The 27501-nt window shown below is 58.0% G+C and overlaps 1 protein-coding gene across 1 annotated transcript in view; it reads right to left on the bottom strand.

Moving 5' to 3' along the window:
* The window catches only part of CEP104 (centrosomal protein 104), a 35879-nt gene that overhangs the window by 4911 nt on the left and 3467 nt on the right, over positions 1-27501 (bottom strand). Inside the window, exons 2-20 of the mRNA XM_080802678.1 lie at positions 26147-26275; positions 23348-23521; positions 22857-22995; positions 21566-21628; positions 20986-21062; positions 18440-18608; positions 17847-18002; positions 16688-16909; positions 14771-14968; positions 14058-14225; positions 13292-13465; positions 11689-11865; positions 8732-8938; positions 8231-8338; positions 4238-4274; positions 3770-3836; positions 3206-3314; positions 949-1087; positions 679-746 (exon numbers count right to left, since the gene is read on the bottom strand). Coding sequence (XP_080658804.1) covers positions 679-746; positions 949-1087; positions 3206-3314; positions 3770-3836; positions 4238-4274; positions 8231-8338; positions 8732-8938; positions 11689-11865; positions 13292-13465; positions 14058-14225; positions 14771-14968; positions 16688-16909; positions 17847-18002; positions 18440-18608; positions 20986-21062; positions 21566-21628; positions 22857-22995; positions 23348-23521; positions 26147-26259 — 2565 coding nt within the window. The 5' untranslated portion in view covers positions 26260-26275. The remainder of the gene's footprint in view (positions 1-678; positions 747-948; positions 1088-3205; positions 3315-3769; positions 3837-4237; positions 4275-8230; positions 8339-8731; positions 8939-11688; positions 11866-13291; positions 13466-14057; positions 14226-14770; positions 14969-16687; positions 16910-17846; positions 18003-18439; positions 18609-20985; positions 21063-21565; positions 21629-22856; positions 22996-23347; positions 23522-26146; positions 26276-27501) is intronic.

Below are 27501 nucleotides of genomic sequence, written 5' to 3'. Positions count from 1 at the left end.
GCCTGGGACACCTGGTACAGGGCTGACTGCTGGGTGCGCGAGTTTTCTGCTGAGTGCGGCTGGGTCTGAGCTGTCTCATGGTGCCCGTCCCAGAGGGCTGGCACAGGGAGAGCCAGGCAGCAGGACACCGTGGTGGACGGCGGGTGGCAGTGGTTAAGGGTGTCGGAGCGGAAGTGGCCGAGCAGAGGCAGGCCTCCGAAGCCGCACTACCTGGTGGCGGGTGGGGGTGGGGAGTGGACGGTCCTGCCCCTGGCGCACCAGGCTGGGTCACAGCGTGGCAGGTAAGGGGGCACAGGAGGACAGCCTGCATTCACCGTGACCTGCAGTTTCCAGGCTGCACCAGGCTCAGGCTCAGTCATGATGAGGGACCGGCGTGCTGCGGTCTGGCCTGGACGCCATCTGGGGCCCCAGCACCCAGAGGAGTGCGGAGACCGGACAGAGGCCAAAGCCCCTCGCACTCACTCCCTGCTAGAGCCGAGGGTCCCTGCCCCCGTGGGTCCACAGTGCTGAGGGAGGAAATCACCCGAGTGGACAGGTAAGCACAGTAACCCCTCCAATGGCGCAGGAACAGACCGGGGAGCTCCCTGAACGCTCCCTGTGCCCCAATCACGGCCCGGCCCCCACAAGCTCGCCACTGCCACCCATGTGTGGCTGGCCACCCCCACGCCGGGCCCTCACCTCCTCGCCCGGGGAGAAGTTCTCATGACACAGTGGACACCGGTTTGCCAGCTTCTCTGGTTTGGCAGCTGTAATGGCGTCAGGAAGACAAGATTTAGTTCCTCCCGTGGGAGCCGCACAAGCAGCAGGAGACACCTGACCACACATCCCATCCCCGGCAGGGCCCCTGGGCAGGGCTCCGCGGATGCGGAGGGCACCACGGAGGCGGAGGGCACCGTGGACGCGGAAGGCACCGTGGACACGGAGGGCACCACCCGAGCCTGCACTCACGGTTACACTCCTTCATTTTTATGTGTCTGGGCAGCTCTTCCTTCAGCACGGCCTCGCTGCAGCGGTAACACTTTCCAAACTCGTCTTTCCTGTCGCACTCCGTCAGCAAGTGCTCCGTCAGGCTGGAGATCTCCACCACCTGCGTCCCCAAAGGCAGAAGGAAGCATGTGTCCGGGAACACGTCTGGGAACACGGGAGCGGGGCCGCCCCCGCCGGCCTGTGCCCCGCGCCCAGGTCGCCCACGCCGCCCCGCCCGCCCACACCGCTTCCGCCTCGCTCGCGGTGCTCCGCTCCACACCCGCATCCCCTTGTCGGGTCCCTGCGCTGGCGCCTAGAGGCCACGGCGAAGGGTGGGCCGGAGGAGCGGCGGTCAGCTCCAGAGGGCACGGGTGCAGGACAGCTCAGCCGTGTGGCCTCTGGGTTCAAAGTCCCCACCCCTGTCGCGCGTGAGGATGCGTGCAGGACCCCAGGAGGAGCGGCGGGAGGCAGAGGCGGGTTTCCTTCTCCCCAGCTCTCCTTTATCGAAAGAAAGGCATCAGGAGAGATCCAAATTTGGGGGATAGGAGAATACTTCTTTCTCTTTTTAAGATTTTATTTATTTATTTGTCAGAGAGAGAGACAGAGACCGTGAGTGCACAAGCAGCGGGAGCGCCAGCAGAGGGGGAAGCAGGCTTCCCGTTGAGCAGGAAGCCCGATGTGGGACTCGATCCTGGGACCCTGGGAGCATGATCCAAGCCGAAGGCAGACGCCCAACCCACTGAGCCACCCAGGCGCCCCCGAGGTAGACAAGGTTAAACTCAAAGGACACATCAGGACGACGAGCAGGCCGGACCCCAAGCGGGAGAGGCCGGCTGTGGGCTCTGAATCTGGCAAGGACTGTGGTGCGGACTCATCAACGATGACCACAGATCAGGAGAGCAACACCGGCAAGCTAACTGAAAACAGGAACCAGAGGGCGCCTGGGTGGCTCAGCGGGTGAAGCGTCTGTCTCTGGCCTGGGACATGATCTCGGGGTCCCGGGACAGAGCCCCGCGTCAGGCTCCCTGCTCAGCAGCGAGTCTGCTTCTCCCTCCGCCCCCTTCCCTCGCTCTCGCTCTCCCTTGTAAACATAAATAAATAAAATGTTTAAAAAAACCTCACCATCGGGAGACTAAAAGATATTTTCTAGAACAGGGCAGCTGAACAGTCAGCAGACAGATAGCCAGGTGCCGCACCTCACCAGCGGCAGGAAGCACGGAGGTGGCCCTGGCCGGGGCGTGGATGCGCGGCCCCTCGGAGCACCACCTGCGTGCGTCAGCCCTGCAGCCCCGCGGGCGCGCCCGGCCACTCCACCCCCAGGGTGCACCCCAAACGGAGCCTTCACAGGTGCCCCAGCAGACCGACACCGGAGTGCCCGGAGGGACACTATTCATGGAAGCCTCAAACGGGACACAGCCCGATTTCTGAAAACAGCGGGGCGGAGGGATGGACCCTGGACTGTTGAGCAGAGCCTGCCACAAAGCAGGAAGACCAGCAGGACACAAGATGATTACGGTTTGTACGTTTCCGTTTGTACCGACTCAAGAAGCGAGCAACACTGACTGGTGGTGTCAGGAATCGGGATGGTGGTTACTCTGCGGGGAGAGGTGGTGGCTTCGAGGGCCAGGGAGCTGGGGGCACAGCGTGCCCTTCTGCGGGGCTCAGGGGCTTGAACGCTTCTGACTTGCGTGCGGGCCCCTCGTAAGGCGGGCAGTTTATAGAAGGAGGGTCCGTGCTGACTCTGCGGCGAGTACGGTGTCGGCGCTGTGTCCCCAACAGTGTCTGCCCATTGTGCGCGTCCGTCATGTTCTGGTCACCCTCACAGTCTCTCAAGCTTGCTCGTTTTTGTTGCATTAGTCACAGGGACCCGTGGCTCGCGGGGGGCTCGGGTGGCGGCCAGCATCTCTTAGCAGTGAGACGTCTGTCCAGTACATAAGCTGTTTCCCACGCCCCACCGTCGTGCACCGTGCAGACCCCGCACGGTGTGCACGCAGCTGGCGTGCGCCCCGGGGAGCCCCAACGTCACCGACCGGCTTTACCGCGGGTTCTGTCTCCCCGGGGGGTCTGGAGACAGAACCCATACCGTCCCCGAGCTGTGTCTGCACGTCACGTCCGTGTCCGTCCTTCAGGGAGACTCGGAGAGAACAGCCCCACCATGCACACCTCGGGGAGCTCCCTGCCAGCTGTCCCCGGGCCCTGTCCTCCGAGGTGCCGAGCTCGGGCCGCACGCGGCACTGACCTGTTTGCAGTGGGCACACCTCGTCAGCATGAGACAGCGCTTCCAGTAGTGCAGGTCCAGCCCCTCCTCCGTGAAGGCCTCGCTCCTCTCCCCACAGAAGATGCACAGACTGGAACAGAGCAGGAGCCGCAGGTGCAGGCTCGGGTGCCGTCCAGGAACGCGCACGCCCACCCTGGCCGCGGGTCCGCGGGGGGACAGCCCGCTCGCGCGCGGTAGGAGGAGCAGGTGTTGGGGACAGATCAGCTCAAGGTCCCCTCAGCTTCTACCCTGCCAGCGTAATCTAGCACAGACGCTAGTGAAGTCACGAGAACAAAGACATCTGACTCAAAGGGGAAAGTATCTGCGGTCACAGTGCTCTGTGTCTGACAAACGGGCTGCTGACTTCTCTGGGGGCAAAGGGGGCCCGTGGGTCGGGAGGGCCATCGCCCTTCCTTTAGGGATGACGGATGGCGGGGAAGAGCCCGTCGGCTGACAGAACCCGGCCGCGCTCGAGGAAACCCTTCCCCTGCACACGTGCCGCGGCTCGCGCCTCCAGTCCTCGCAGCTAGAGACACCGCTACTCACTTATCCAAGTAGTGATTATCTGGGCCTTCTGGAGCCGGGGCTGGGGCTGCTTTCCCTTCTTGTGTATCTGAAAGGAGACAAGAAATCATTTAAAGTAACTTTCTGTCGTTCCCAAATGTGTAGCAGCCACTTTGATGTGAAACACTTTTAAGAGCTACGGGTCGAGGGGCATCTGGGTGCCCCCGTCAGTTGAGGGTCCGACTCTCGGTGTTGGCATGGGTCATGGTCTTGGGGTGGTGGGATCGAGCCCCGTGTGGGGCTCTGCGCTCAGCGGGGAGTCGGCTTCTCCCTCCCCCTCTGCCCCTCCCCCCGCTCAGGCTCCTGGGCGCGAGCTCTCTCTCAAACCAATGAATCTTAAAAAAAAAAAAAGAGCACACTAGGCGACAAGGGTTGTGTTCATCTTCCATCCCCAGCACCTGCTCGGGGACGGAGGCGGCCGCTGCCGGCAGCCCCGCGCCTGGTACCTACCCTGACTGTCTGTCTCCACCGGGGGGGCTCCTTTCCCCTGAGAACAGAAACAGAGAAGTCAGGGACGGACGGCTGCACGCGAGTCTGTCCAGGAGATTAAGTGCTTCTGTTTTCTGACTTTCCACCAACAAGTAACAGCTCTGTGCGCCGTCAACGCCCAAACGTGTGCCTTCCCCTCACAAGCCCCACCACGGGCCCCAGCCCTGCCGCTGCTTCCCAGCGGCTCACCGTCCTCAGTGCCCGAGGGCTCTGGGCAGCACATGACTATCACCCTTGTCCCCGGATGCTTGGGGCGCCCCACAAGCCCCATCTCCTTGGCTGCCTCCCCGTTCCTGGCTCTCACGCTACGTACACTCTTCCCGGTTCCCAGGCTCACAGCCCTCAGTGGGGATGACCAAGGGTTCAAGTCCTCTCTCCTTGAAGGTCCCAGGACCCAGCCTCTCCTGCCCAGGCTGAGCTGCTGCCCCAGCCTGCCTGGCTGCTGATGAGGCTCCGGAGCCCCCGGCGCACACTGTGGGAGGCCACGGACGCCTCCCCTTCTCTCCATTCAGGCCAGGCCTCCTCTCACCAGCTTGGGGGCCCTGCCTCCGGGGGCCTTGCATGCAGGGGCTGGTGGGCCCGTGAAAGCCTCGCCAGACTGATTTACTCTTGCCCGAGACTCTCAGCCGGCTTCCTAAGCCACCTGTCCCCTCATCTCGTGTCTGCAGTGGTCTCTGGACACCAGCCACCCAGCTCCAGCCGCCCCTCCGAGGACCCTGGCACCCAAGCTCTGGCCCTCTCCTCCTCTCGCCCAGGCTCCCCGCCCCGGTCCCCTGAGGGCAAGGTGTCAGCCAGCAGCCCCTCTCCTCGAGCCCCTCCTCGGCCCTGGCCGCTCTCACACACTCCCTTGCGTATCCTCATCACCATCGGATGCCACTGAGAGAGGTGAGGGTCCCCGACGACGGAGACTTCTGTCTGTTCTCTTCTCTGGCACACACGGTCCCCAGCACGCTTGCGGACCCAGCGGGTGACGTGGCAGGAGAGCGCTGCCATGCTGAGGCCGCCGGGCCTGACGGGCCGGGCCTTGCTCCTCCTGCCAGCCCCTCCCCCGGGTCAGACACCTGTGTCTCGGGTGCTAAGTGGGCACGGGCGCTCCAAGACGTGGACTGGACAGAGGGGTCCCTTACGAGCAGCTGAGTGTCACTGCGGGTGGCCAGCCGTGCTGGGGCTCAGGCCTTCCCACCGCAGCTCCTGGGCTGCCCCCAGTCCTCCCCCGACCAGAGCTCTGGGAGCCACGTTAGCATGTCTCCTCCTCAGCTCTCTGCACACGGCTATCGTCCCTACAAAGACTGACCATGTCGGGAGCGCCTCGCAGCACCCTGGGGACCAACCAGCCTGGTCTGGGGCGGGGGTTGAAGGCCTTCTTGGACTTTCGGTTTCAGAGAAGAGGGACAGTGGGTGGCCCTACACTAGCATTTAAGGGACGCGTTACAAACATGGGTACGGTCTGCCGCATTTATAGAGAATCAAGCTTCGCATCATAGCAAGTGACTTATGTCACGGCCAAGCCTGGAGAAGGAGACACAGCCCAGAGTACCACCCTGGAGCCAGTGAGGGACAGTAGACTGCGTGAGGCCGGCTCCCGGCTCACACGATTTCTGCGCCTACAGAGACGGCACACTCAGTGGCACTGGATTTTAGGCACCAAAACCTCTTAAGAGAGATAGATGGGTTTGCGCGTTTTGCAGGGAGACAATGTAAACAATGCCGAAAGCTGAATTTTAGTTTCAAGTTTTACCTTCTTGGTGCTTCGAATAGCTTAGGAAACCTACCAGTAACTTTTAACTCCTTTTTTCTAAAACTCTGGGGCAATCAGGTAGTCTAAAAATTCTCTCATTCACGGAAGCTTTGGAGCTGGACGGTGGGCCTGGTGCTAACCCTGTGAGGGCACTTAGTGGCACGGAGTGTACACTCGGATACGGTTAAAATGGGTTAAAACATGCTATGAATATTTTACCACGATAAAAACAACAGAGAAAGGGATCCTAGCATCGTTGGCAATTGTTCGAAGACAGTGGGCTGACGTCCGCGCCCGCTGTGCGCTCCGCCCTGCGCTGTCTTTCACTGTCTCTTTCCCTTGGGCAGGGCCTGGGGAGGGGGCAGGGCTTGGTTTTGTTCCCGGCTTATTCCCGGAGCCCAGCACAATGCCTGGCACCGAGCAGTGCTCAGCAAACACATGACGAACGGAGAAGAAGTGATGAAGGTGCCGGGGAAGCTGAAGGATGCGGTTATCCAGTCCCACGTCCTCAGACACCTGTGGGGGGCGCGTGGCCTTAGCGGAACCCATGCCATCCGGGACTGGACTCACTGTGGCTGGGTGCTGTGATGTGGAGGGGGCTGGTGAGCAGCACGGCCTGGCTGTCCTGGTTTACCCCCTGAGAGATCTGTGCTTTAAGTCACTTTAGTTTTAAAAATCTGCTTCCCGGGGCACCTGGGTGGCTCAGTGGGTTAAAGCCTCTGCCTTCAGCTCAGGTCATGATCCCAGTGTCCTGGGATCGAGCCCCGCATCGGGCTCTCTGCTCAGTGGGGAGCCTGCTTCTTCCTCTCTCTCTGCCTGCCTCTCTGTCTACTTGTGATCTCTGTCTGTCAAAAAAAAAATAAAATCTTTAAAAGAAAAAAAAAAAAATCTGCTTCCCCACTGGGGCACCTGGGTGGCTCCGTGGGTTAAGCGTCTGACTCTTGATTTTGGCTCAGGTTATGATCTCAGGGTCGTGAGATCAAGCCCTGTGTTGGGCCCTGTGCTGGGCGTGGAGCCTGCTTGAGATTCTCTCTCCCTCTCTGTCCCTTCCCCCGCTCACGCTCTCTCTCTCCCTCTCTCAAAATATAAATAAATAAATTTGTTTCTTCATTTGTATAACATTAGAAAAAGTCACGAGCACCTGTTGGACCCGCTTTGGCAGGTGGCTGTGAGAATCGGACGAAACATGGATGCCCTAAAGGACCACGCTTGAAGGATGCCTCGGGGGGGGTGTCAGTCACTAAGCATCTGCCTTCGGCTCAGGTCATGATCCCAGGGTCCTGGGACTGAGCCCTGCACAGGGCTCCCTGCTCAGCGGGAAGCCTGCTTCTCCCTCTCCCTCTGCCTTTCCCCCACTTCTCTTGCTCAAAATAAATAAAATCTTAAAAAAAAAAAAAGAACCATCCTGACTCCCTGGTGTGAGGCCCCATCCCCAGGAGCCCCCTTCCCCAGCAGCCAGCGTCTCCCGAATCGTCACGACGGCTCTGGGCCACAGGCGACTCCAGCACACACTCAGCTGTTTTCTCTCTCTCTGAGCTGTGGCAAGAACGCTCACCGCGTGCTCTGTCCTCCTAGCAGCCTGTGCGGGTGCAGTGCGGTCCCGTCACCAGGGACGGGCCATGCAGCACACTCTAGAACCTTCTCTTCCTGCACCCCTGAAACCTCGTGCTCCCTGATGGGCTCCTCCCACCCCCTCCCCTTTTCTTTCAACTTAAGGGCCTGAATGACAAAGTGAACATCCTGAAACTGGTGTAAATTCAGAAACAGGGCAGTCACTCTCCGACCCCCTGGATGGCGTCTCCCGGAGGCTGAGGACCAGGGGCTTCCCGAGGGGGAAGAGTTCCCTGAAACCTGCCATCTTCAGTGCATGGAAATCGGATCTTCACCTACAAGCTTCTTTTTGTCCTTTGCGTCTGAGGGAGACTAGGAGCTGCGAAGAGGAAATCTGTCCTGCGCCTCCTGCCTTTAGCCCTGGAGTTTCCTCTCTAACCATCGCCAGCGGCTCACGCCTCTCCCTGGAATCAGTACCTAATTCCAACTAGCTGACGGGCGGTTCCTTTTATGCAACCCGAAGCTAGTTTTTAAAGAGCAGCACAGCCTACGGGGCTCGTCTACATCGCGCTGGGAGAGGAAAGCAAGCACGCCGTGTATGTGTCTGTGGGACAGCAGTCGGGGCACCGCGAGCGCAGGGGGGAGGAGACGGTGGCCTTCCCGACCTGGGCTTCGGCCTCAGGGTCCTTGAGCGCGGCCAGCTGCCCTTGCAAAGCTTTAATCTCTTCTTTCTTCCGCTTTTCCGCTTCTTCTGTAGCTGCTTTCTTCTGTGCCTGGTGTGGAAATGATTTTTTCCATTAGAAGAGCAATTTAGGGTAGTCTCAGAAATCGGGAGAACATCATGGCACGTGGATTACGCTTCTGACACGCTATGGCAGTCCCTGAGACTAACAGAACAACTGGGGTCAAGCCACCTCGCCCAGCTTCACCCGATAAACGTTTACGGACGGATAAAACCACACACGTCCCCCCGCTGTCACTTCCTGTTCGCAGACGGGGAGACTGAGTCTCCCGGGCAGGGTGTGCAGCAGCCAGGATCTGAACTCAGGAGACGACGTTCCCCTGGTCTCCTGCACCTGAAGCTCCTTGAGCGATCTGTCGGTTTACTGGGTGACCAAACAGCTTCCACAAAGGATTAAGTCGTAATTTCATAAAAATGGACTTACCCTAATTTCAGCATCTGTAGGTCTGCCGTCTATTTTAGCAAATCCCTCAAAAATTGTTTTATAGAGAACATTCTTGCGCGTGGTGATGTCGTCTGGAGGGAGGTACTCTAGAATAAGAGCCCGGTGCTGCTTATACATGTCCAAAATGACTCTAACCGCGGTCTCCCGGACCTCATACACTCTGTGCTCCAGGGCACTCACTGAAAACTGAACACAGGTCGGGAGGGGTTCTTGCGGTGACTGAGTCTGACAATAACAGAGTTTGTTTTTCCCCAGCATAAAAGAAATAGAGGCACATTATAAAAGCTTGAAAAGGAAAAAAAAGACCCCCCCCCCCACAATTCTGGTTATCACGACACCGAGTTTTTCTCCCTGTTTGCCTCACACATGCAGTGGCGCTCATGCTGGCTGTATACACGCAGCGCTGGTTTTGTTTCTCTCCACTCACAGGCCAACAAACATTTTCTAGGTTCTATCCTCGCGTGGATGTCATATTAAATTATATATCATAAAATCTTCCGATCACCGAGAAGGGAAACATAAGAAACCCTGCGTGTCCACCACCCACGTTAACCGACGTTGTAATCTGGCCACGTCTGCTTCAGATCTTTAAGAAACGAAACACGGTAGCAGAAGCCTCTGGGGCCCACCCAGACGTGTGCTCTCTAGTGTGTGTGTGCATGTGCGTGTGCACGCTGGGTGCGTACGTGGGGTTTTGTTGGATGTTCTAAACAGTACACCGTGCTTGTGCTTCTTTGAAACCTCCCTTCTCTCTACCCCACATTCCTGTCAAGGACGTTCATCGGCCACAATCCATTTCAGCCGCTCTATGGTGTGGTGTCACAAGGACTGGCCGTGAGACCTTTGTCCCATCCCACACTGTCGCTACCATGCTCAGTCAGTTGACATCTGCCCGTGGGGCTCTGGGCGCTGGCCTCGCACTTCCCCCAGGCTCGGCCTGCCACAGGCTCCTGGTTCTACCCCGGGCCTGGGGAACCCCCAACTGTGCCACTGCCCCCGACAGGTGCCACAGGGGTCCTGGGCAGCACACAGTGACCCGACCTGAGGCATTTCGGGTCAGTTCAGCTTCTCAGACGTCAAGGGGCAGGTTCATACGTCACTCTTGTCTCTCAAATTCCAGTGTCCGGTCAGGCTTCAAGCGGCCCTCGTCCGTGGAGAGGATGCACCTTCCCCGCTCCGCATGCAGCCAGCCCTCCTGCGGCTATGCCAGGGCCCAATCCCGCTGGCCACTCGGGAACTCCGCTCCCGCCGGAACCGACCCTCCTTCCAACTTCCATTTACTTCTTTCTTCTCTTCCCTCCACCTGGATCCACCCTTCCCACGTGCAGGGGGGCCCGGATAGAGCCGCGCGCTTGACCAGCCGGCTGCCTGCTTCCACGCGCACAGCTATGCCACGCGTCCCGGGCCCAAGTGTCCGTCTGGCAAAGGGCGGGTGGGAGCGGCCCGGCCCATAAAGACCCCCTCACCACCCCCACTCACTTGGTCTGTTCGGTGACCTCTGAGTCGCGGGAGAAGCTGGTGGTGTCCTAGTGGAAGGAGATGGAGGCCCGAAGGCCCGCGTGGGGCAGAGTGACCGCTCTCCTGGCGAGCTGCACGGGACCGCCCAGGAGCGTGACCGACGCTGCCCATGCTACCCTGCTGAGATGTGCGTGTGCCGCTGCAGCGCACCGGGACAGACGCCAGCGCTGGCATCTCGAAGCGGGGCGCCGTGTAACGGGCAGTGACCGGTGCAGGGCAGGCTTTGTGTTCTGCGCTGGGGAACGAGGAAACTGCACTTGGAGGCAAGACAGAGAGTGGTCCAAGTGACTGCAGGGCGAGTCAGGAGGAGAAGTCCACTGGGGAGCTGGCAGTGGCCGGCCATGCAAGTGATGACAGGGGCCGGACCTGAGAGCCGCTGAGGAGTGGGGACGCCTGGCCAGCGTCTGGAGAGATCCGCAGGAAGAGCCCACAGCACTTGCTGAGCAAAGAGAAGAACGCCATTGCCATTTACAGAAACGGGGAAGGCTGAGCCGGAGCAGGTCAGAGGGGAGGGCAGGCGTTCCATTGGGACGAGGGGTGGACACCGCTTGCCGGAGGAGTCAGGCGTCCGGGGAGGGCAGGCACAGAGACTGTGTCTTCCACGGACGGGTCACCGAGGGAAGGTGTGTGCACAGAAATGAGAAAAGGAGGCCTGGACACTCCAAAGTTAACGAGATCAGGAGGATGAAGAAAAACCAGAAAAGGGACCCAGACGACGAGGCCAAAAACGGGATGAGTGGGGCACGGAGCCCCAGCAGCCAGGGGAGGGAGTGTCCGAAGGCTTATTTACTTCAGCATCTAAATCACACTTCGGTAGAGAAAACACAGGAACGGAAGTGGCCTGACTTGCTCCTGCCTCTCCTGACGGCACACGTGACTCCATGAGGACCCAGTCCAGGCTTCCGAGTCGCTGCACATGTGGGATCTACGGAGACCCACTCCTTCCCACACGGACAGGAGCGAACGTGGAGCGCTGGTGCATGAGAGTGCCACAGCTCGGCGTCTGGCCACGCGCCGGCCGCGCTCCGAGCGCCCTTCCCGCATATCTGAAATTAGGGAGGGCCTCCTTGCGCTGGTAGTCTCTCTCCCAGAACGTCCATGCTTTCGTCAGGGCGTCCAGTCCCGCTGCACCACGGGGTGTCCTCAGGGACTCTGTGCTTCTCTCTTAAGGACACGGGTTCTCTGCAGTCTGTCCGCCACCGTGGACCAGCGTCCACACGTGCATGCCGCCTCGTGGCAGAGCGAGGAGCGGGAAGCCTTCCGGTGCCCTCCTCTGCTAGGTGAAGCGGTGGCTGTTTCTCTGCAGCCGTTCACTCGTTCACTCACTCAACAAACACTGACGGACCAGACACCCACCGCGCTCCAGGCCCATTGCAAGCGCCGAGGCCTCGGCCGCATGGCACCAGAGGTGCGCTTACCTTCATCACGTTGTCGATGGTGAAGCCCGAGCCCCCGGTGCCCAGGTCTTTCAGAAGCCGGGCCAGGAGGCCTATCTGGCTCATGGCCAGATGGTTCGAAGCGTTGGCTTTTAACGGCTGCACCAAGTACGATGGGATAATTTGGAGAGATTTGACTTCCTTGAACAAGGCCATTTCCTATGAAAACCAACATGACTGTGTTAATCTGTACTAGAAAATGCTAGAGACAGCTTAGTATACTTCAGTTTAGTCCTTGAGGTCAACATCGAAGAAAAAATAGGGAATAAAATATGGCAGTAAAATAGTTTATCTCTAATGCGTGTGTATTCTATTTAGGACATAATGACTAAAAACAAAACCCCAAGCCATAAAAAATAAAACATGATCACTCACAGACAAATGAAGCCTTTACAAGAAATGTGATCTAAAATTAAAGATTTCACTCCTCAGGATTTCCCAACTTCAGGAAAAAGGCTTTCTAGTTTCTAAAATTCTAAAACAAATGATATTGTGTCAGTATTTATGACCTGTTGGCCTAGAGGGTAGCGGTGCACGGTCTCTGGGTGGCGAGACCCCTCTGGGCTCACGGGGGCGTGTGAGGCCCCACAGCCAACGAGCAAGTCTTTCCATAATTAAGGTGTTTAGCATTCGGGCAGCCAGACACAGGAAGAGGAATGACGAACTGCGGAAGCATGTGGGCTGCGACACAGAAATCAGTTTTGGGAGCTCCTGGGTGGCTCAGTTGGTTGAGTTCCGACTCTTGATTTTAGGTCAGGTCCTGATCTCGGGGTCACGGGACTGAGCCCTGCGCCGGGTTCCGTGCTCAGCAGGGAGCCTGCTTGGGATTCTCTCCCTTAGCCCCACCCCTCGTCTCCACTTCCTCTTCCTCCCTTAAAAAATACATGATGGAATGGAGGAATGACACACTCTCCTTTTCAATGTGCCTGTTGAGAGGCGCCACCTCCCCCAGATTCGGAGCCCCACGGAGCAGGAGCACCTCGTAGGACTGGAGCATCATGTTACCTCCCTGTCAGTATAACCTACTTCCATTCATTCTCCCCCAGAACTCAGGTTAAAGGAAGTGAGACGGGTGTTCTTCACGCTGGAACACTGACCCCTCCGAGACACCGGGAAAGCTGCGGAGTCCTTCCCAACAGAGTGCTGATGGAATCGGGAGGAACCCGGGGACCTGCTGAAGCCCAAGCTTGGGTCTCACGCAGGGTCCGAACCCCCAGAGCTCTCTCGCTTTCCCCACAACACCTGGCCTGGAGGAGGCACGTCTGTTGAATGAACAAAACTATTTAGACTGAGGTCATTCCACAATCACTATCTCTTTACCCCCAGTTTTCTATTCCCATTTAGTTTTCCACGTCTTTTTGGCAGAAGCTCCCAGCGCATCCTGAACAGAGCGGTATTAGATGAGTCAGACTCTCATCAAAGGCAGACTCCGGCTCTCGGAGCACCAGGCAAGTAGGACAGGGAGTCACGAGGAGGATCGATAATGCTCTTAGGAGAGCAGGAACTGGTAAGGTATTCACAAAGTTAAATAGCGTCGTAACGGGCTCCTTATTGACTGTTTCGAATTTTACAACGAAGTTCGTACCTGAATAAAATTTGAGGCGACGACTCGGAGGCGAGCAGAAGAGTCTCCAGTCCTGGTGAGCAGGACGGGGATGGTTCTTTCCACACAGTGAGCGGTTTCAAGCTTACTCAGTTTGTGTTTAGGAATGTACTGCGTAATTATCATTTTCAACAGTTTCAAAGAAGCCTGAAAAACCTAGAAAAAAGCGGTAAAAGCAGAGGAGTTCCCGTAGCTGCACTCCAGCAAAGAAAACACACTGACCACTAGTGACAAACACGAACGTTATGCTGGACAATCCGTGCTGGCCCAGAGGCTGGAGACACCGAGCTGGAAACCACCTTCTGAATGCAGTGCCGCGTCCGGAAGGCGCGCGCTCTCATCTCGTGTGTCAGACGGCAGCGGCCTGGAGGCCACACCCCGAGCCCTCCCAGCTGCGGCCGTGCAGGCAGTGTGCCCGGGTGTGCTCACTCTCACAGCCCCTTCCGAGTCAGGGGAATCCAGAATAAAGCCAAGCTCCTCAGGTTCCGCGAAAAGGAAAATCGGGAACCGAGCGTTTCATCAGTCCCCGGGATACGGGCCTCTGCGGACCCTGGCTTCTAGGGCGCGGGGAGGCTGATGGCGGTCAAGGGCAGCGCGCATGGCCAGCCGAGGACAGACGGCACAGGCTCTTCGCTGACCACGTTTCTTGCTGGAGAACCTTCATGCCTAGTGACACGCTGTGCTACCCCCAGGCCACCCGAGCCCCTGGGGCACCGCAGCCGGGACTCTGAGGGCAGAGGGCACTCACCGGCGTCACTATGTCCCTGAGGGCTCTTCTCACGAGGAAGACGGAGGCGCGCAGCGTGCTCTTCAGCTCCTCCTTCGGGGCCCCGGCGGGCGTCTCCGTCAGCTGCTTGTACAGGGCGAGCAACGCGTCCTCCCGGTACGACCACGTCCTGGAGTAGGCCCCTGCGACCTGCCACAGAGCGGAGGCCGGCCCGACTCAGCGGACACAGCAGCGACACCGCCCCCAACACCGCGCAACCCGACACGCCCAGAAAAGTCTCTGGGAACAGAATAAGCGTGTGTGTTTAGGGAAGAGATTTCTCTAACACTGAACACTGAAGCCTGAAGCCTGTTAAAATACGGGAAGTAGAAGTTCCGCCAAGAGAAATCCTGGGAACGAGGGGAAAACCCACTAGGCTCATTTCCATAGGAGGACACCTCCGTCTTCTGGTCTCTTTGCCATCATCTCCCCTGGGACGGGCAGGTGTTCCAGGAGGGGGCAGATGTTCAACCCCAGCTCTGTCAGTACTAGACAGAAACTCCCAGTCTAAAAGGAACATGCATTCATAAACTCTTAAATCCTAGCCTCTATTTCTGATGTTTTATATAATAATTATTGAAAGACTTTGGCTAAATATGGAGGCCAAAGGGAAGCCAACGATGTCACAAAGCCGAGGGTGCGTCCCTGGACATTTCCTACCCAATCGGCGGACCCACCCGTGGCCCTTGGCCTACCAGGCTTTCTCCCAGCACGTCCACGGCGGGGCCGGCCTCCCTCAGGGCCTTCTCGGTCAAGGGCTCCGGCTCTCCAGCGGCTCCTCCTCTGGGAGCCTCGCTGACATCAGTGTCACTCTTTTCCGGTTCCGGGGCGGCCGCTGCTGGCTGCTTCCTCGAGGCAGGAAGGGGCCGCTCATCGTAGGGCACAGACAGGAGCTACGGGAGAGGAAGGGCGGCTGCAGAGCTCCCCGGGCTCCGCGCCTGCCACCACCACGTCTACACCGCAGGCCTACTGCTCCACACGACAGCAGTTGTATTAGATCAGAATAATTTATACGACAGAATTCAGCTGAAAACATGAGATCACGGTTTCCACACCTTTCTAAGTGCACTGCAGACCCAACAGAAAAGCGACCCAGATTCAGCCTCCGCTACCACCTAGCGCTAGTGATCACAGTTCAGCGGACGTGAAGCTTACACGTGAAGCGTGAAGCAGTAAAGTTATTATGTTTTCTTTCCTGACAAGACTTCTGTTCTTTTCCTTAGTTTGTGACTTAGAAATAAGTATCAGGCCTCATTTTAAGTGTGACCGTTACCTGGCAGACGTGTACTAAAGCAGACAGCCAAGCTCACAACCCTTCACAGACTTCTTGTGCTCCGGGCGGACGGCGATCGGCCACACGCACCCCCCGACCCCGCAGAGGCTCGCTGGGCCCCCCGCCATGCGATGAGCGACACGGACACCCCACCTCCTGGGGCTCCCAACCCCAGGCCACCTGACACGTACAAGGTGGCAACCTTTCGGGAAATCAGGCGAGAACAGATTCCAGAGTCCTCCTCCGAGGCAGGTGTCACGGTGACACTCACATTGGACACCCGCTGAGTTACTGACAGGGCGCGTGCAGGTGAGTTACTCGTGTTCTAAAATCTACTCTGCTGTAAAACGAAACACGCTGACACGTGGACAAAGGGAAAACTAGGGCATTTTACAGCAAAGTACTCAATGTGACTTGGAGCAATGACGCTACAGATGAGACACTCCCTGCAGGGATGATGGGGCCTTCAGAACGATGTCCTGGGAGGGCAGCAGCACCAGCGCCGTCCTCTCCGGCTTTCCTGGGCCTCAGGCTGCAGCACCCACTTGCCTGTGCCCACCTGACACCCGCCTCCCTCCCCAGAGTCCACCGGCCACGCTGCCTTGCACGCCCGACAGGGCTCCAGCGAGGTCCTCCTTCGGTCCTCGTCCTCACTCGGAGGCCGGCCGTGACTGACAAACTCAGAGACTCTTGCTCAGAATGGGACGCACCCCGCTCCGAGAGGACAGTGTGCAGGTGTGAGGCTGAGGGCCGTGTGACAGCTCCAGCCCCGGGGGGACTGGGAACCACAGAAATGGAGAGGAGGGATAGGAAGAGAGCAGGTACTGAGGACACCGCGGAGCTGCCGAGCCCTGAAGCCTACAGGAGCTCTGACGTCCCGAGCGGCCCCCCGCCTGAGTGAGGTGCTCTGGGACTCACAGCACAGAAAACCCTCCAAGCACGGTAACCACGCAGGACTCGCATGGAGGTTTTACCGCAGCCGGTTCATGCCGGGCGCCCTACAAACACGGTCTCATTTGTTTCCGGAAACAAACCTTCAAGCAGATGATCGTACATTTGTACAGAGAGGAAAGCAGAGGCTCGGAAGGATGGGGTGTCCCGGATGACGGGCTGATGGGGCAGAAGCAGGGGGGCCTGACACCTCTGACTGCAGACAGGACCTCCAGTGACATGTCATTACCTGCTAGCTGTGTCTGCCACCACGCTCTGGCATCAACACTCACCCTCTCCTGGAACGTAGGCCAGGAAGGTTCTGCCGTCGGGCACCCTTGGCACCACGCGGGTCCTCCCTGTGTGTCTGCTCAAAGAACCGCACACAGTCCGAAACCGAGTTACCTACGTGGGTCTTGAGATGAGGGTCTGCGGCAGGCGGCGACGGGTCCACTGCAGAGTGCTGAGAAGGGCCCAGGGGATGCGCTGGAGGCTTGTCCTGAAGGCAAGGCTCTGCAAACCGGCTTTCTGGAACGCTTTCTTCTTGCAGCAGAGACGGCACTGGCTGCGGGTGGCGAGGACTGGAGGAGTGAGCCAGGGGCTGGAGGGGCAGGTCGGAAGTCCCTCGCATCTGGGGAAGAACAGGGCACTTCACTCCTAGTGCTGTTGCCGCACCCTTCGGGGGGGAGGGAGTGACAGAAGCATTTAGGAAGGCAGTGACAATCTGTGTCAATAGTGTCCCCAGTCCTAACCCAGGCTTTCAATTGTCTCTTGACGGTGGCCGTGTGCCCTCCAGAGCACACCTGGGTGCTGGTGTGATGGCAAGCACGGGGCCCAGGTCACCCAGCTTGGAAGCACGCACACACACCTGTCAGCAAGGACGCGGCACGTGGGGTAGGAAGCACCTGGGCGTCCCCATCCCTGAAGCGGCCGTGTACCCCATGGGGCAAGAGCAGGCTGTTTTGGGTCATTGTGACATGGCTACCGTGTGCCTGCCACGGCGGTAAACGTGCCAGACAGACGGTCTCATTTAATGCACACTTTTACCCCATAAATGGGAGAAGGAAACAGGCAGAGTGGCTAAGGAAGGACCCTGAGATCACACCGCCAGCAAAGGGGCTGCATCGGAGCCCAGGTAGCATGGCTCCAGGGTCTGTCCTGTCCTGCGTGACTGTGCCATGCGGGCCGCACACCCGCTGCTCTGGGGCTTCTAGAGATCCGTGGCGGAGCGTCTCCCAGGACACATGGTCTCGACAAGCCGAGGCTGCTAGGGTTCTCCGCACACGACTCCCCACGTGGTCACTCACGGGGTATACATGGGGCAGCGCTGCCCTCAGGTCATCTTACAAATGAGGGTGAGCTGGGGAGGAGAGGCGAGATCCCGGGCTTGTCCCCTCACCCCCCTGCCCTGGGTCCGCCTGCGAGCACGTGCCCAGCAGCACCTCCCACGTGGGTCCCGGAGCTGACGTCACCCGTCGGAACCATGGCCTGCCCATGACGGAGCCGTGTGCGCTCCCCTGTGCCCTCGGAGGACCCGTGGGTCCCGCGAGGCGGGGCCGGGCACTCACCGGCTCGGCGTCCACGAGGCTGTGCAGCCGCAGCTGCTCGTACACTTGGCCGCGGAACCGCTCCATCTGCAGCTTCTTCTCCTTGGCCAGGTCGTAGTCCTCCCTCTCCACCGCGCAGCGCTTCTCCACCTCGAACCGCCCGAGCCGCTCCCCGACCTGAAGCACACGAGGCCGTGCCGCTTCAATCCCGCCCCTCCACCCCCCCCCCCATGCGCAGCGAGGCCCGGGGCACAGGGGTGCCGCCCGCCCGCGGAGCCTGCTCGGGGTGGGGGCGCCGAGCCCGGGCCATGCGACAGCAGCTGCGCTGGCCCACACCGCGCGAGTTCTCGGGGACGGGAGACATCTCGGTGTTTCTATCACTTAAGGACAGCAACGCGGTGTCTGAGGACAGAGTCAGGACAGGCTGAGCGTGTGGCTTCACTTACATTTCATCTAGGGGCTCATCCGTCCATAACTTTATTTTGCTGACCTCCTCGGACCCACACTAGTGTCCACAGCTTTCAGCGACCTACGCCTCTGCTGCGCCAGCGGTCGGGACCCCTGACCGCCTTCTCCCACGCCCGAGCGAAGACCGTTCTCTCTGGGAGCAGTACCTTTTGCAAATCAGCAATAGCTTGTTTCAGCTTCTTGGCATAGTCGTAACGCTCCTTTTGGACGGCTTCACGTTTCCTCTCATCTAATTTCCGTATGATCTGGGCTACTTCTGGATCTTGGTACATGTCAAAAGCTAAGTCGTCTAGCGGAGAAATATAGTCAGATTTCCTAAAGGAAAGGAATGAACATTTTAGAGCTGACTTTGCCGTGGGGGCCAGGGCGGTGGCAGAGGGAGCCCTCCGCGCTCCTGCTAGGGGTTCAGTTGCGCTGTGGCAGCCCACACACCTGCTCCCGGGGCATTCCTGCCGAGACAGCGGAGGCTCAGAAAAATCGGGAAGGGGCCTCGGGTCACCCAGCTCTTATGGGCAGGCAGGTCTCCTGGACATTAGTTAAACGGCTCCGGGGGCATCCGAGCCTTCGGTGCATTCGTTCGTCCATAAATATTTTGAGTGTGGACTCTGCCTGGCTCTGTTCTGGGCCTCGGGGACACAACCATGCCTACAAATCACTTGTAGACTAGGGGAAAGCCCAAGCCAAAGCAGACTGCCAGGCCCCATTCTCAGACAGGCTGACTCGGTGGGTCCCAGGTGGCCCGGGTGTCCACATTCGGCACCAGCGCCACAGTGGCTCCAACAAGCACCACAGACGCAGGTGGCTACGCTGCGGCCTCGGCTCAGAGGGTCAGGCTGCGCGGTATCCCAAATCCTGGGACATCAGAAAAATCCTCCCAGCAGTCACAGTTCTGTTTAGTGGTCTGAGCAACCCATTCCTAATTATCATCTCGTTCTTCCTTTCAAATTCTACAGCGGCCGGCAGCTTTCTCCGGGGCCTAACGGCACAGTGCCAGGCTCAGCGCCCAACAGCAGTACGGACCGAGGACGCGTTCCAAGTCTCCGCCTCCGCACCAGCCGCACAGAGCGAGCCAGTCGTTGGCTGTGACTTGGATACCTTTAGAGACGGGCAAGTCTCCGTGGAAGTATTACTTATCACAAAAGATTCGGTTGTCTAAAAATAAACTGAAACAGGACCCAGGATGACATCGTTTCTCAGAACGATCCCACGTCCCCCCGAACACTTCCCGACTCCTGGAGATCGGGACACGCGTTCCAGCAGCTCCACCAGGCCTGGTGGTGGGCTCAGTCTCCGCAGCTTGGAACACCAATTAATCTCACCAAGACCAAAGAGCAACACGCTTTGGTATTCGCACAAGGTTAACGACTTTTACCGAAACACATACTGTACTTTTAAGTCAGAATTACTTTGCCTTCAAGTCCCAGAGATGAGAACAAAGACTTCATTATGAAAACGCTCCACAGAAAAACACACCGTCTGGCCTGGGAGTCACAGTTCCAGGGCGGGGGGCAGCTTCCCCAGAACAGGTTGTGCTCGGCTCACGAACGCCCCCCAGTGGTGGCCCTGGCTGGGCCCCGCACACAAGCCTTCCACGGACCGGAAAGCCCTGCGGAGGAGTCAGGACAGACAAACCGCAGTCGGCCCGTCCGGGGAGCCAACTCGATAAGGAACTCGTGGGGCATATGTGGGGGCCGCACTGCCCTCAGCTCATTTAATCAGAGTCCAAATAACCCGAATGACTCCCATGGGAGACCCTCAAACTGGCCGCTGGGTAGGCTGCCCGCGGTCCACTACTGGAGCTTCACTCAGAGCCGAAGAGCTGTCCCGGGGTGGGGCCGACAGATGGTGGGGATGGTGTGGCGGTCCCCACCCGGACAGGTAAGGAGGGCACTGCTGTTACTGCCAGGCACAGGGAGAGGCTGTGGGAGACCGAGGGCTGCGTAGGGGAGAGGTCACTCTCCTCGCCATTTCCTACACATTCAGGGACAGCCTCTACTTCTCAAGCCCTCCCTACGGACAGCCACCCTGTGGCAGCCGGGCTGGAGGCCCAGGGAGGCTCCACAGGAAGCAAGACCGTCCAAACCAATGACGAGCGATTCACTCTGGAGCCGGGCTCTTGCGCTTGCAGAAAACACGGAGAGATTCTCTCTGCGGTCACTCAGGACCCACCGGCTGTGCCAAGTGTGCAAACCAGCGGACAGCGAGCCTCGCTTCCGGGGGGGCCTCCCCTGGGCCTGCAGCCCAGGCTTCACAAGGGCCCCAGCCCGAGGGAGGCGGGAGCCACACCGTCACGGGGCGGAGGAGAGTGGGGAGGGCTCAAGCGGACATCAGATGAGGCTCTAGTGACTGATGATCTGGGTCCACTGATCTCTTCCACTCTTGCCTATGACGCTGGCTGCGCCAATAAAACATCACAGGACAGCGACAGACCTCTCACCTGCATGGAGGAGCCCTCAAGCAGGACGTGAGCACACAGGAAATGGAGTGGACTCTGCTGGGCCATAAATGAAGGTGTGCTAAGTCCAAGAGTGACCTTAATCTTTACGAGTCTTTAAGGCAATCCCATTAGTGGCTTATCTAGTTCCCAATGGAATTTAGAGGGTCTCGAACCCGCAATCCTCTGCAGGTGACTCACACTTTGGCCACTCTGAGGAGAGTCCTAGGAGCGATGGCCTTGTGGGGAGACTCTTACCCGGTACAAGTTCCTTCCAGAGCTGGGTCCTCGCTGTTGTGCCCCAGGTAATGGTCAATCAGCTTCTCTCTAGAGGTCTTTGGGAGAAAAAGCTCTGCTTAGTGTCTCAGAGGAAAACAGGAACAATGGGAAACCTGAACCAAGAGGCAGTATGATATAAAGACGTCTGCAGGCTTCGAGAATCCTAGTCTTTTAGAGACACAGTTAAAACTCTTTTTTTTTTTTTTAAGATTTTATTTATTTATTTGACAGAGATCACAATTAGGCAAAGAGGCAGAGAGAGAGGAAGGGAAGCAGGCTCCCTACTGAGCAGAGACCCCGATGTGGGGCTCGATCCCAGGACCCGGAGATCATGACCTGAGCCGAAGGCAGAGGCTTAACCCACTGAGCCACCCAGGCACCCCGACACAGTTAAAATTCTTGAGTAAAAGAAAGCTTAATACTCTATAGCTGCTAAAATTTATCTGCTAGTTAGTCAACTATTTCATAAATATTTTCACACTTTTTATGACAAAAATAATCAATCCTCTGTTTTTAGAAATACATTTTCTTCTTTAAGAATGGAACTCCCCAAACTTACAATGTTGCTTTCGTCACCAAACTCTGCAGGGTCTCCGATGATATTCACTGCAACCAGAGCGACCTAAGAGAGAGGGAAGTGGGGGAGATTAAGTGTGAAATGCTCGTGGCGACACACCCCTTTACTGTGAGCTGCGTGCTCACACCATCGTCAGATGGGATGACAGGCACCGAAGCGCATTACCTGTGAAATGGCACGTTATACACTTATTATTAAGGGTTCTTGTAAACGATGTAAGTTAATATTCTAGCGCCTAATCAGATGGTTATTTCAACATCTCAAGTACATTAAAATGGACATGGCTCACAACCTCCCCAGTTTTAACAGAGCATCGCATCGAACCGTCCGCGCAGAGCCCAGCACGGGGTCCCATCTGCTCCGTGTCAGAAAACCGGACAAGGGACTGAAAGCCTGCGTCAGCACGGCTCGGTCTGTCTGGGTCCGTGGCTCCCCTCGAGGGCGGGGGGACTCGCCTTCCCACACGCTCCCTCCCTCGAGCATCAGTGCGGCCGGAGCGAGTGAGGGGGTGTTACTGTGGGGCCGACGGTCTTCGGGGTCGCGGTCGCGCACTGTGGCGGACCGAGCAATGGACTGCACCTGAGAGTTGTCCCCAGCCCACGTGCTGGCTGCACAACTCTGGTTCGGGGACAGCCCTCCTCTTACAGGGGCGGGGAGTGCTGTCAGCGTGCGCGTTACTGAAGACTCTGCTTCGGACGCGACTGTTTCTACTACGTGAGTCGTGCCGAAACAGAACTGAAAGACGGGAAAAAGGAACAGAAAGATGGGGCGGGAGGGAGGGAGAGACAAGAACGAGGACCCGGAGCCGGGCTGCCACCGTGAAACCCCATCTCCAAGTCCATGCAGGGGATTCGTCTTGTGGAGCGTTAGCGGGTGTCTAGAAGAGCGTCACCTCACAGAAACAGCCCCAGCCACGTAGGTGATCCTAAGTTGTCTAGTGGACACGGTACAGAACTGTAAAAAGCAGCAGATGCTATGGACTTGAAACCTGACATCACCACCACATCACCACCTCACGGCCTAACGGATTCTCTCCCTCACGCGAAGGCCCTGGGTTGGGGCGGCCCGCCAGCCTGAGCGGCCCCCCGCACCTGGGTCGGCCCGGCGCCCAGCGTGCCCCCCGCGAGGGGCAGCGGCTCCTGACCGCACGGCTCCCGGACGGCCTCTCACTCTTCCACAAAAGTCAGCGACTTAAACGAGGATTTGAAAGGCCTCTGCCTCCCCGCGACGCTGCGAGGAGGTGGGGCGCGGTCACGGTGAGGGCGCGTCTCACCTGATTGTATATGTTGTACTTGTTGACATGGTTCTCGTGAAAAATCAGCTTCAGGAACTGTCCTACCGCATCCACGTAGACGGACTTCAGCTCCCGGGCTTTGCAGCCCGTCTTCTCGTTGTCACAGAGAGAGACGTAGCTGAAAGGGACAGCACACGCCCGAATCACGCGGGCAGAAAACGTGCGCGCAACGGAACTGAACTCAACGGGTTTCAGTCAAAGTCAAGCCTAGGATAGGAATGCGTCGGGAAAAGCCCAGAAACTGTGGTCTGCCCAGTTTTCCGGAAACAAGTTCTGCATCTGAGGAGCAGAGACGGACGCGGCCGTCACAGACAGCGCGGCTTCTGAGCGCGTCCCCGGAGGCAGCTGCTCGGAGACCCACACGGGAGCCCGACCTGGGACGGACGGCACAGGTGGGCCCTTCACTCCCGCCGCTCGGACATGTGGCGTCGGGTTAAGAGTTCCCGTCACCAGCCTTCCGTGTCACCTACCCGAGTCTCCGGAACCGCTCGGCCTGGTAGGGCGCAAAGTACTCGGGCAGGCTCTCGCTGACGTAGAACTCCACCTTGCTCGCGATCATGTACTGGTGGGCGAGCAGCTGCAGCTTCCTGATCCGACACCGCTCCACCATCTGAAGAACGATTTCTTGTGGAAACTGGCAAAACCTGAAAGCAAACACGTGGGGTCTCTCGCGGTTTCCGCGCGGGCTCCCGGCAGCGCGCACGGCGCCCCGCACGCCCCCCGGCCGTCCGCAGGGGCCCAAGCTCCGGTTCAGAGCGATCTGCCTGCCCCACCCCCGAGGTGAATCAGGCTTTTGGCAGCTGGAAAATGGTCTGAAGTGAAATGGTCTGAAATGAAGTTCAGCACGAGACAGACACATCCGTCTTAAGCGGCTGTAGTGGTGGGAAAGGCAGAGCCAAAGGACTCGGCGCAGGAACAAAGCGGGTCCGGAAAGCCGCTCGCTCAGGGACTCCGAGCGTGTGTGTCTACTGCGCGAGCTCACGGGTCTGCAGGAGAAGCCCACGGTGTCCACGGGCGAGCGTCTAGTTTCGTCTCATAAGTGACAGAGCACATTAGCAGCCTACGTGAGAATGGGCTGGACAGCCACAGCGTCGGCTGCAGGATCTGATCGTGACTGAGCCACAGAGCACAGCGCCCAGAGGGTGGCTGCTACGTACGCCGAGCCGGCAGATGCTGCATTGTTAGAACAGTGGGGTGTTGAAGGCCCTGGGAGGGGGAAGCTGCAAAGGACGGAGCAGCTGGAAAGGGCCCAGCGGCCTCGTGGGGGAGTCCACTCCTGCCCACTGGCCAGGCTCCCTCTCCCTCCACCACCTTTCTCAGCGGCCCCCACCTCCACTGAGAAAACAGGCCTCGAATGGGGCTGCCTGCACTGCTCCCCGAATGGACCAGCGTTCCCGCCGGTGCCCCATCCCCCGCTCACTCCCCTGGACGGCGCCAGAGCCTGCCTAACCCCACCGGGGCTTTTCTCTCCCCATCACTCCCATCAACACACAAACACACTCTAGAAACCCCATTTTAGGAAACCCCTCCTGTGAGCCCACACCCTTCTCGGTCCCATGCCAGCACTTGGTTGCCCTGGCAAACCAGCGCTGTTCTGTCATGCACCCCCTCCCCAGCCCCCTCCGGGGCACTTGGCCTGTATTTCCACAGCTTACTCTTGCCAAGGCCACTGCTGAGCCCCACGATGTTGTGTGCAAGTGTACTTCCTGGTCCCGGCTTCACTCGGCCCACAGGCCTGAGTCCGTATGACCTCTGTCCAGGCCTGCACTGCCCTGGGCTGGGTTCCAGTCTCCTTCCTCTACCTACACTGACCAGCAGGGAGCCTATCAGACCCTGGCTTTAAAAACCTCCTGCTTGTCAAGGAACCCCAACTAGACATCACCCCAAGTCCAGGCCCACAAGGCCTACCATCGAGCTGGTGATTTGACATTTCCATGCGGACACCTGAAGGGCATGAGATATGACAGAAAAAACAAACTCCTGACCCCCCACCCTCCTTCATCCTTGGCAGCCCGTCTCCTCATCCCCCTGCTCTGCCCACTGGACACTGGCCCCACCAGCCCCCGGGGCCCTCTTCACCCACGGCTGCGTAGGGAGTCTCACAGCAGCACGACAGAGGAGAGGAAGGGGAGAGCGCACAGGAACACTGGGCTGAGCGCAGGACGATCTGTGCAGCTGCCACGTCTAACTCCGAGGGGTGTGCAGGGGTGCTGGGGGGTGTGCAGTGAGGAGGGGGCGGGTGAGCTCAGATCAGGTGGACTCTCACCCCAGAGGTGTGGCTGCCTGGAGTTTTCAGAGATGAAACGCTCCTAAGTGATGCGCCTGGGGCAGGACAGCTAGGACAGGCTTGTGACACGAGCGCTCCTCAGTCCCCCACGGTGGTCAAGTGTGGCCCCAGGTGTATAAGATATGTACTGCCCTCAAATGCTGCGCACATCTGTTATGACCGCTGGTGAGGTCACTCCAGGCACGAAGACACTTCTGGATTGATTATGACAAAACCCCTCCAAAGTGGTTTAAAGAAAACCGCGGACAAAATTTGGAAGTTGTATGTTTTTTAAGATCCTTCAAAAAATAGGTCTAGGACTGTGTTATTCAAATGTTGTTTGTGGAGCTCAAGCATGCGTCACAGCTGTCCTTCAGGGACACTAAGAGGTGACAGGACGGTGGGGAACATGAGAGGCAGGGACTGGGAGGGGGCACCCCGGGATGGGGAGCCGGCCTCACAGGCAGGAAGCCTGGGCAGGCCCCTGGGCTCCTGAACACCCAGGACTCTACCCTTGGCGAAGACCGAAGACCTCTCAAAGGAGAAGGTCACAGAGAGGTACTAACTAGTATTATGTTACTCAAGCAAGGGGCATTTGTAAAGGCGTACTAACATTCCAGACAATCACTGGAAAGAGACGCTCTCGGTTAAAGTTCGGGGTTCACAAAATCTCACCCACAGGAGCGCAGCTGTGAAACCGGGGAGCCTGGCACAGAACGTGGATGGGACGGGAGGCCCAGTGGGCCGCCAGGGAAGCTGCCTAAACAGCCGTGTGTGGTCCCTTCTCCCTGTCCTCTGTGGCACGTTTCTTAAGTGAAGTTCAGCTAATGTTATAAGGGAAAAAGTCCCCCAAAATGTTCTTTAGAAACATATGAAGATGGAAACAACCCAGCCCATCACTGCACAGACGGTGCGTGGTTCTGAGGCCCGAGTTGTGACACAAAGCAGAAGTCTCAGAGGAAGGCAGCCCCCTGCCCCAGCCCACGGCCCCAGCCTGGCCCACCTCGGTGACCTCCACCCGCTGACGGTTGGCGCGTGGATCATTAGTTCCCGGGCGCTGAAGCCGTCTTCATGTCCAGAGGAGCTGACGACAACGAAGCCGATCTTGTGAGGCATCCTGGGCACCGGGCTGCTTACAGGACAGGAAAGACTTCTTTAAGATAAAGGAAACTGGGAACCTTTTACAACATTGAATGTGTTAGCTCAGCCTTGCTCAGAGACAAAATCATCCACAACATACCAGGATTTTTCCATTGCTTTGAAAAAAACCTGTTTTTTTTTTTTTTGTTAAGCGTTTCTCCTAGGAGCCTCTACCTCTACTTACGGTACCATTTATCTTGACTTTTTCCAAATGTCTGTCCTAAAAACTTAACCAGCGTTGTGGGTTGAATGGTATCCCCTCAAACAGGATGCAGTCCTAACTCTCATTACCTGCGGGTACAAGCTTTGTTGGAAACAGAGTCTTTGCAGACGTAACGGGGTGAAGACGAGGTCGTGCTGGAGCAGGTGAGCCCCGCCAGGAAAGCAGGTGTCCGTCTGAGAGACACAGACAGGCACACAGACAAGGAGACCAGCCCAGGAACGCCCAGGATTGCTGTCAGCACCAGAAGGTGGACGAGGCAGGAACAACCCTCCCATGGAGCCTTTACAAAGAGCAGGCCCCGCCAACACCAGGAGAGTGGGTTTCTAGCCTCCGGAGCACATTTCTGTTGTTCTAAGGCACCTAATTTGTGGCACTTTGTTATGGCAAAACCAAAGAGTTTTGTTAAGACATAAATACCAAGTTTTTTATATTAGTTAAGAAATTACCATAACCAGGGTGCTAACAAGTTATACAAAAATAAGGAGGAAAGGGGCGGTTTAATCAACAGCACGGTAGCTGCCGGATGCAAATGCGCGGCCCGAGCAGGGCGGGCACGACTACGGGGAGCTACAGGCCAGGGGAAGAGATGTGCACCCGGGGCCTGCGTGAGATACTCAGACACCGGTTGGATGAATTTTCTATGTCATTATTTGGTGAACCGTTTGGAGTTGAGCATCATTTTGAGGATGGATGCTGTGATGTCTGGTTCAGCTGGGTCAGCACCCATCCGGTCCTGGCTTGAGAACAGCACCTCAGCGGCAGTTTCTGCCGGCACCGCTCCCGGGCCTGGCCAGTCTGTGGGGTCCACGTTCCACCTCGGCAGCTGGTTCAGGGATGGGGACATGAGAGGAGGACCCGAACTAGACCAGTGTGGCTCTACCCCCGGACTCCGCTGGGGCCGCAAGGAAACGAGAAGCCTTCTTCCTCCTCTTCTTGTTTTTTTTTTTTTTTTTTTTAAAGATTTTATTTATTGGACAGACAGAGGTCACAAGTAG

The sequence above is a fragment of the Martes martes genome, assembly GCF_963455335.1.
Source record: "Martes martes genome assembly, chromosome: 4".
NCBI classification, from domain to species: Eukaryota; Metazoa; Chordata; class Mammalia; order Carnivora; family Mustelidae; genus Martes; species Martes martes.
This window is presented reverse-complemented; position numbering and strand designations above follow the sequence as displayed.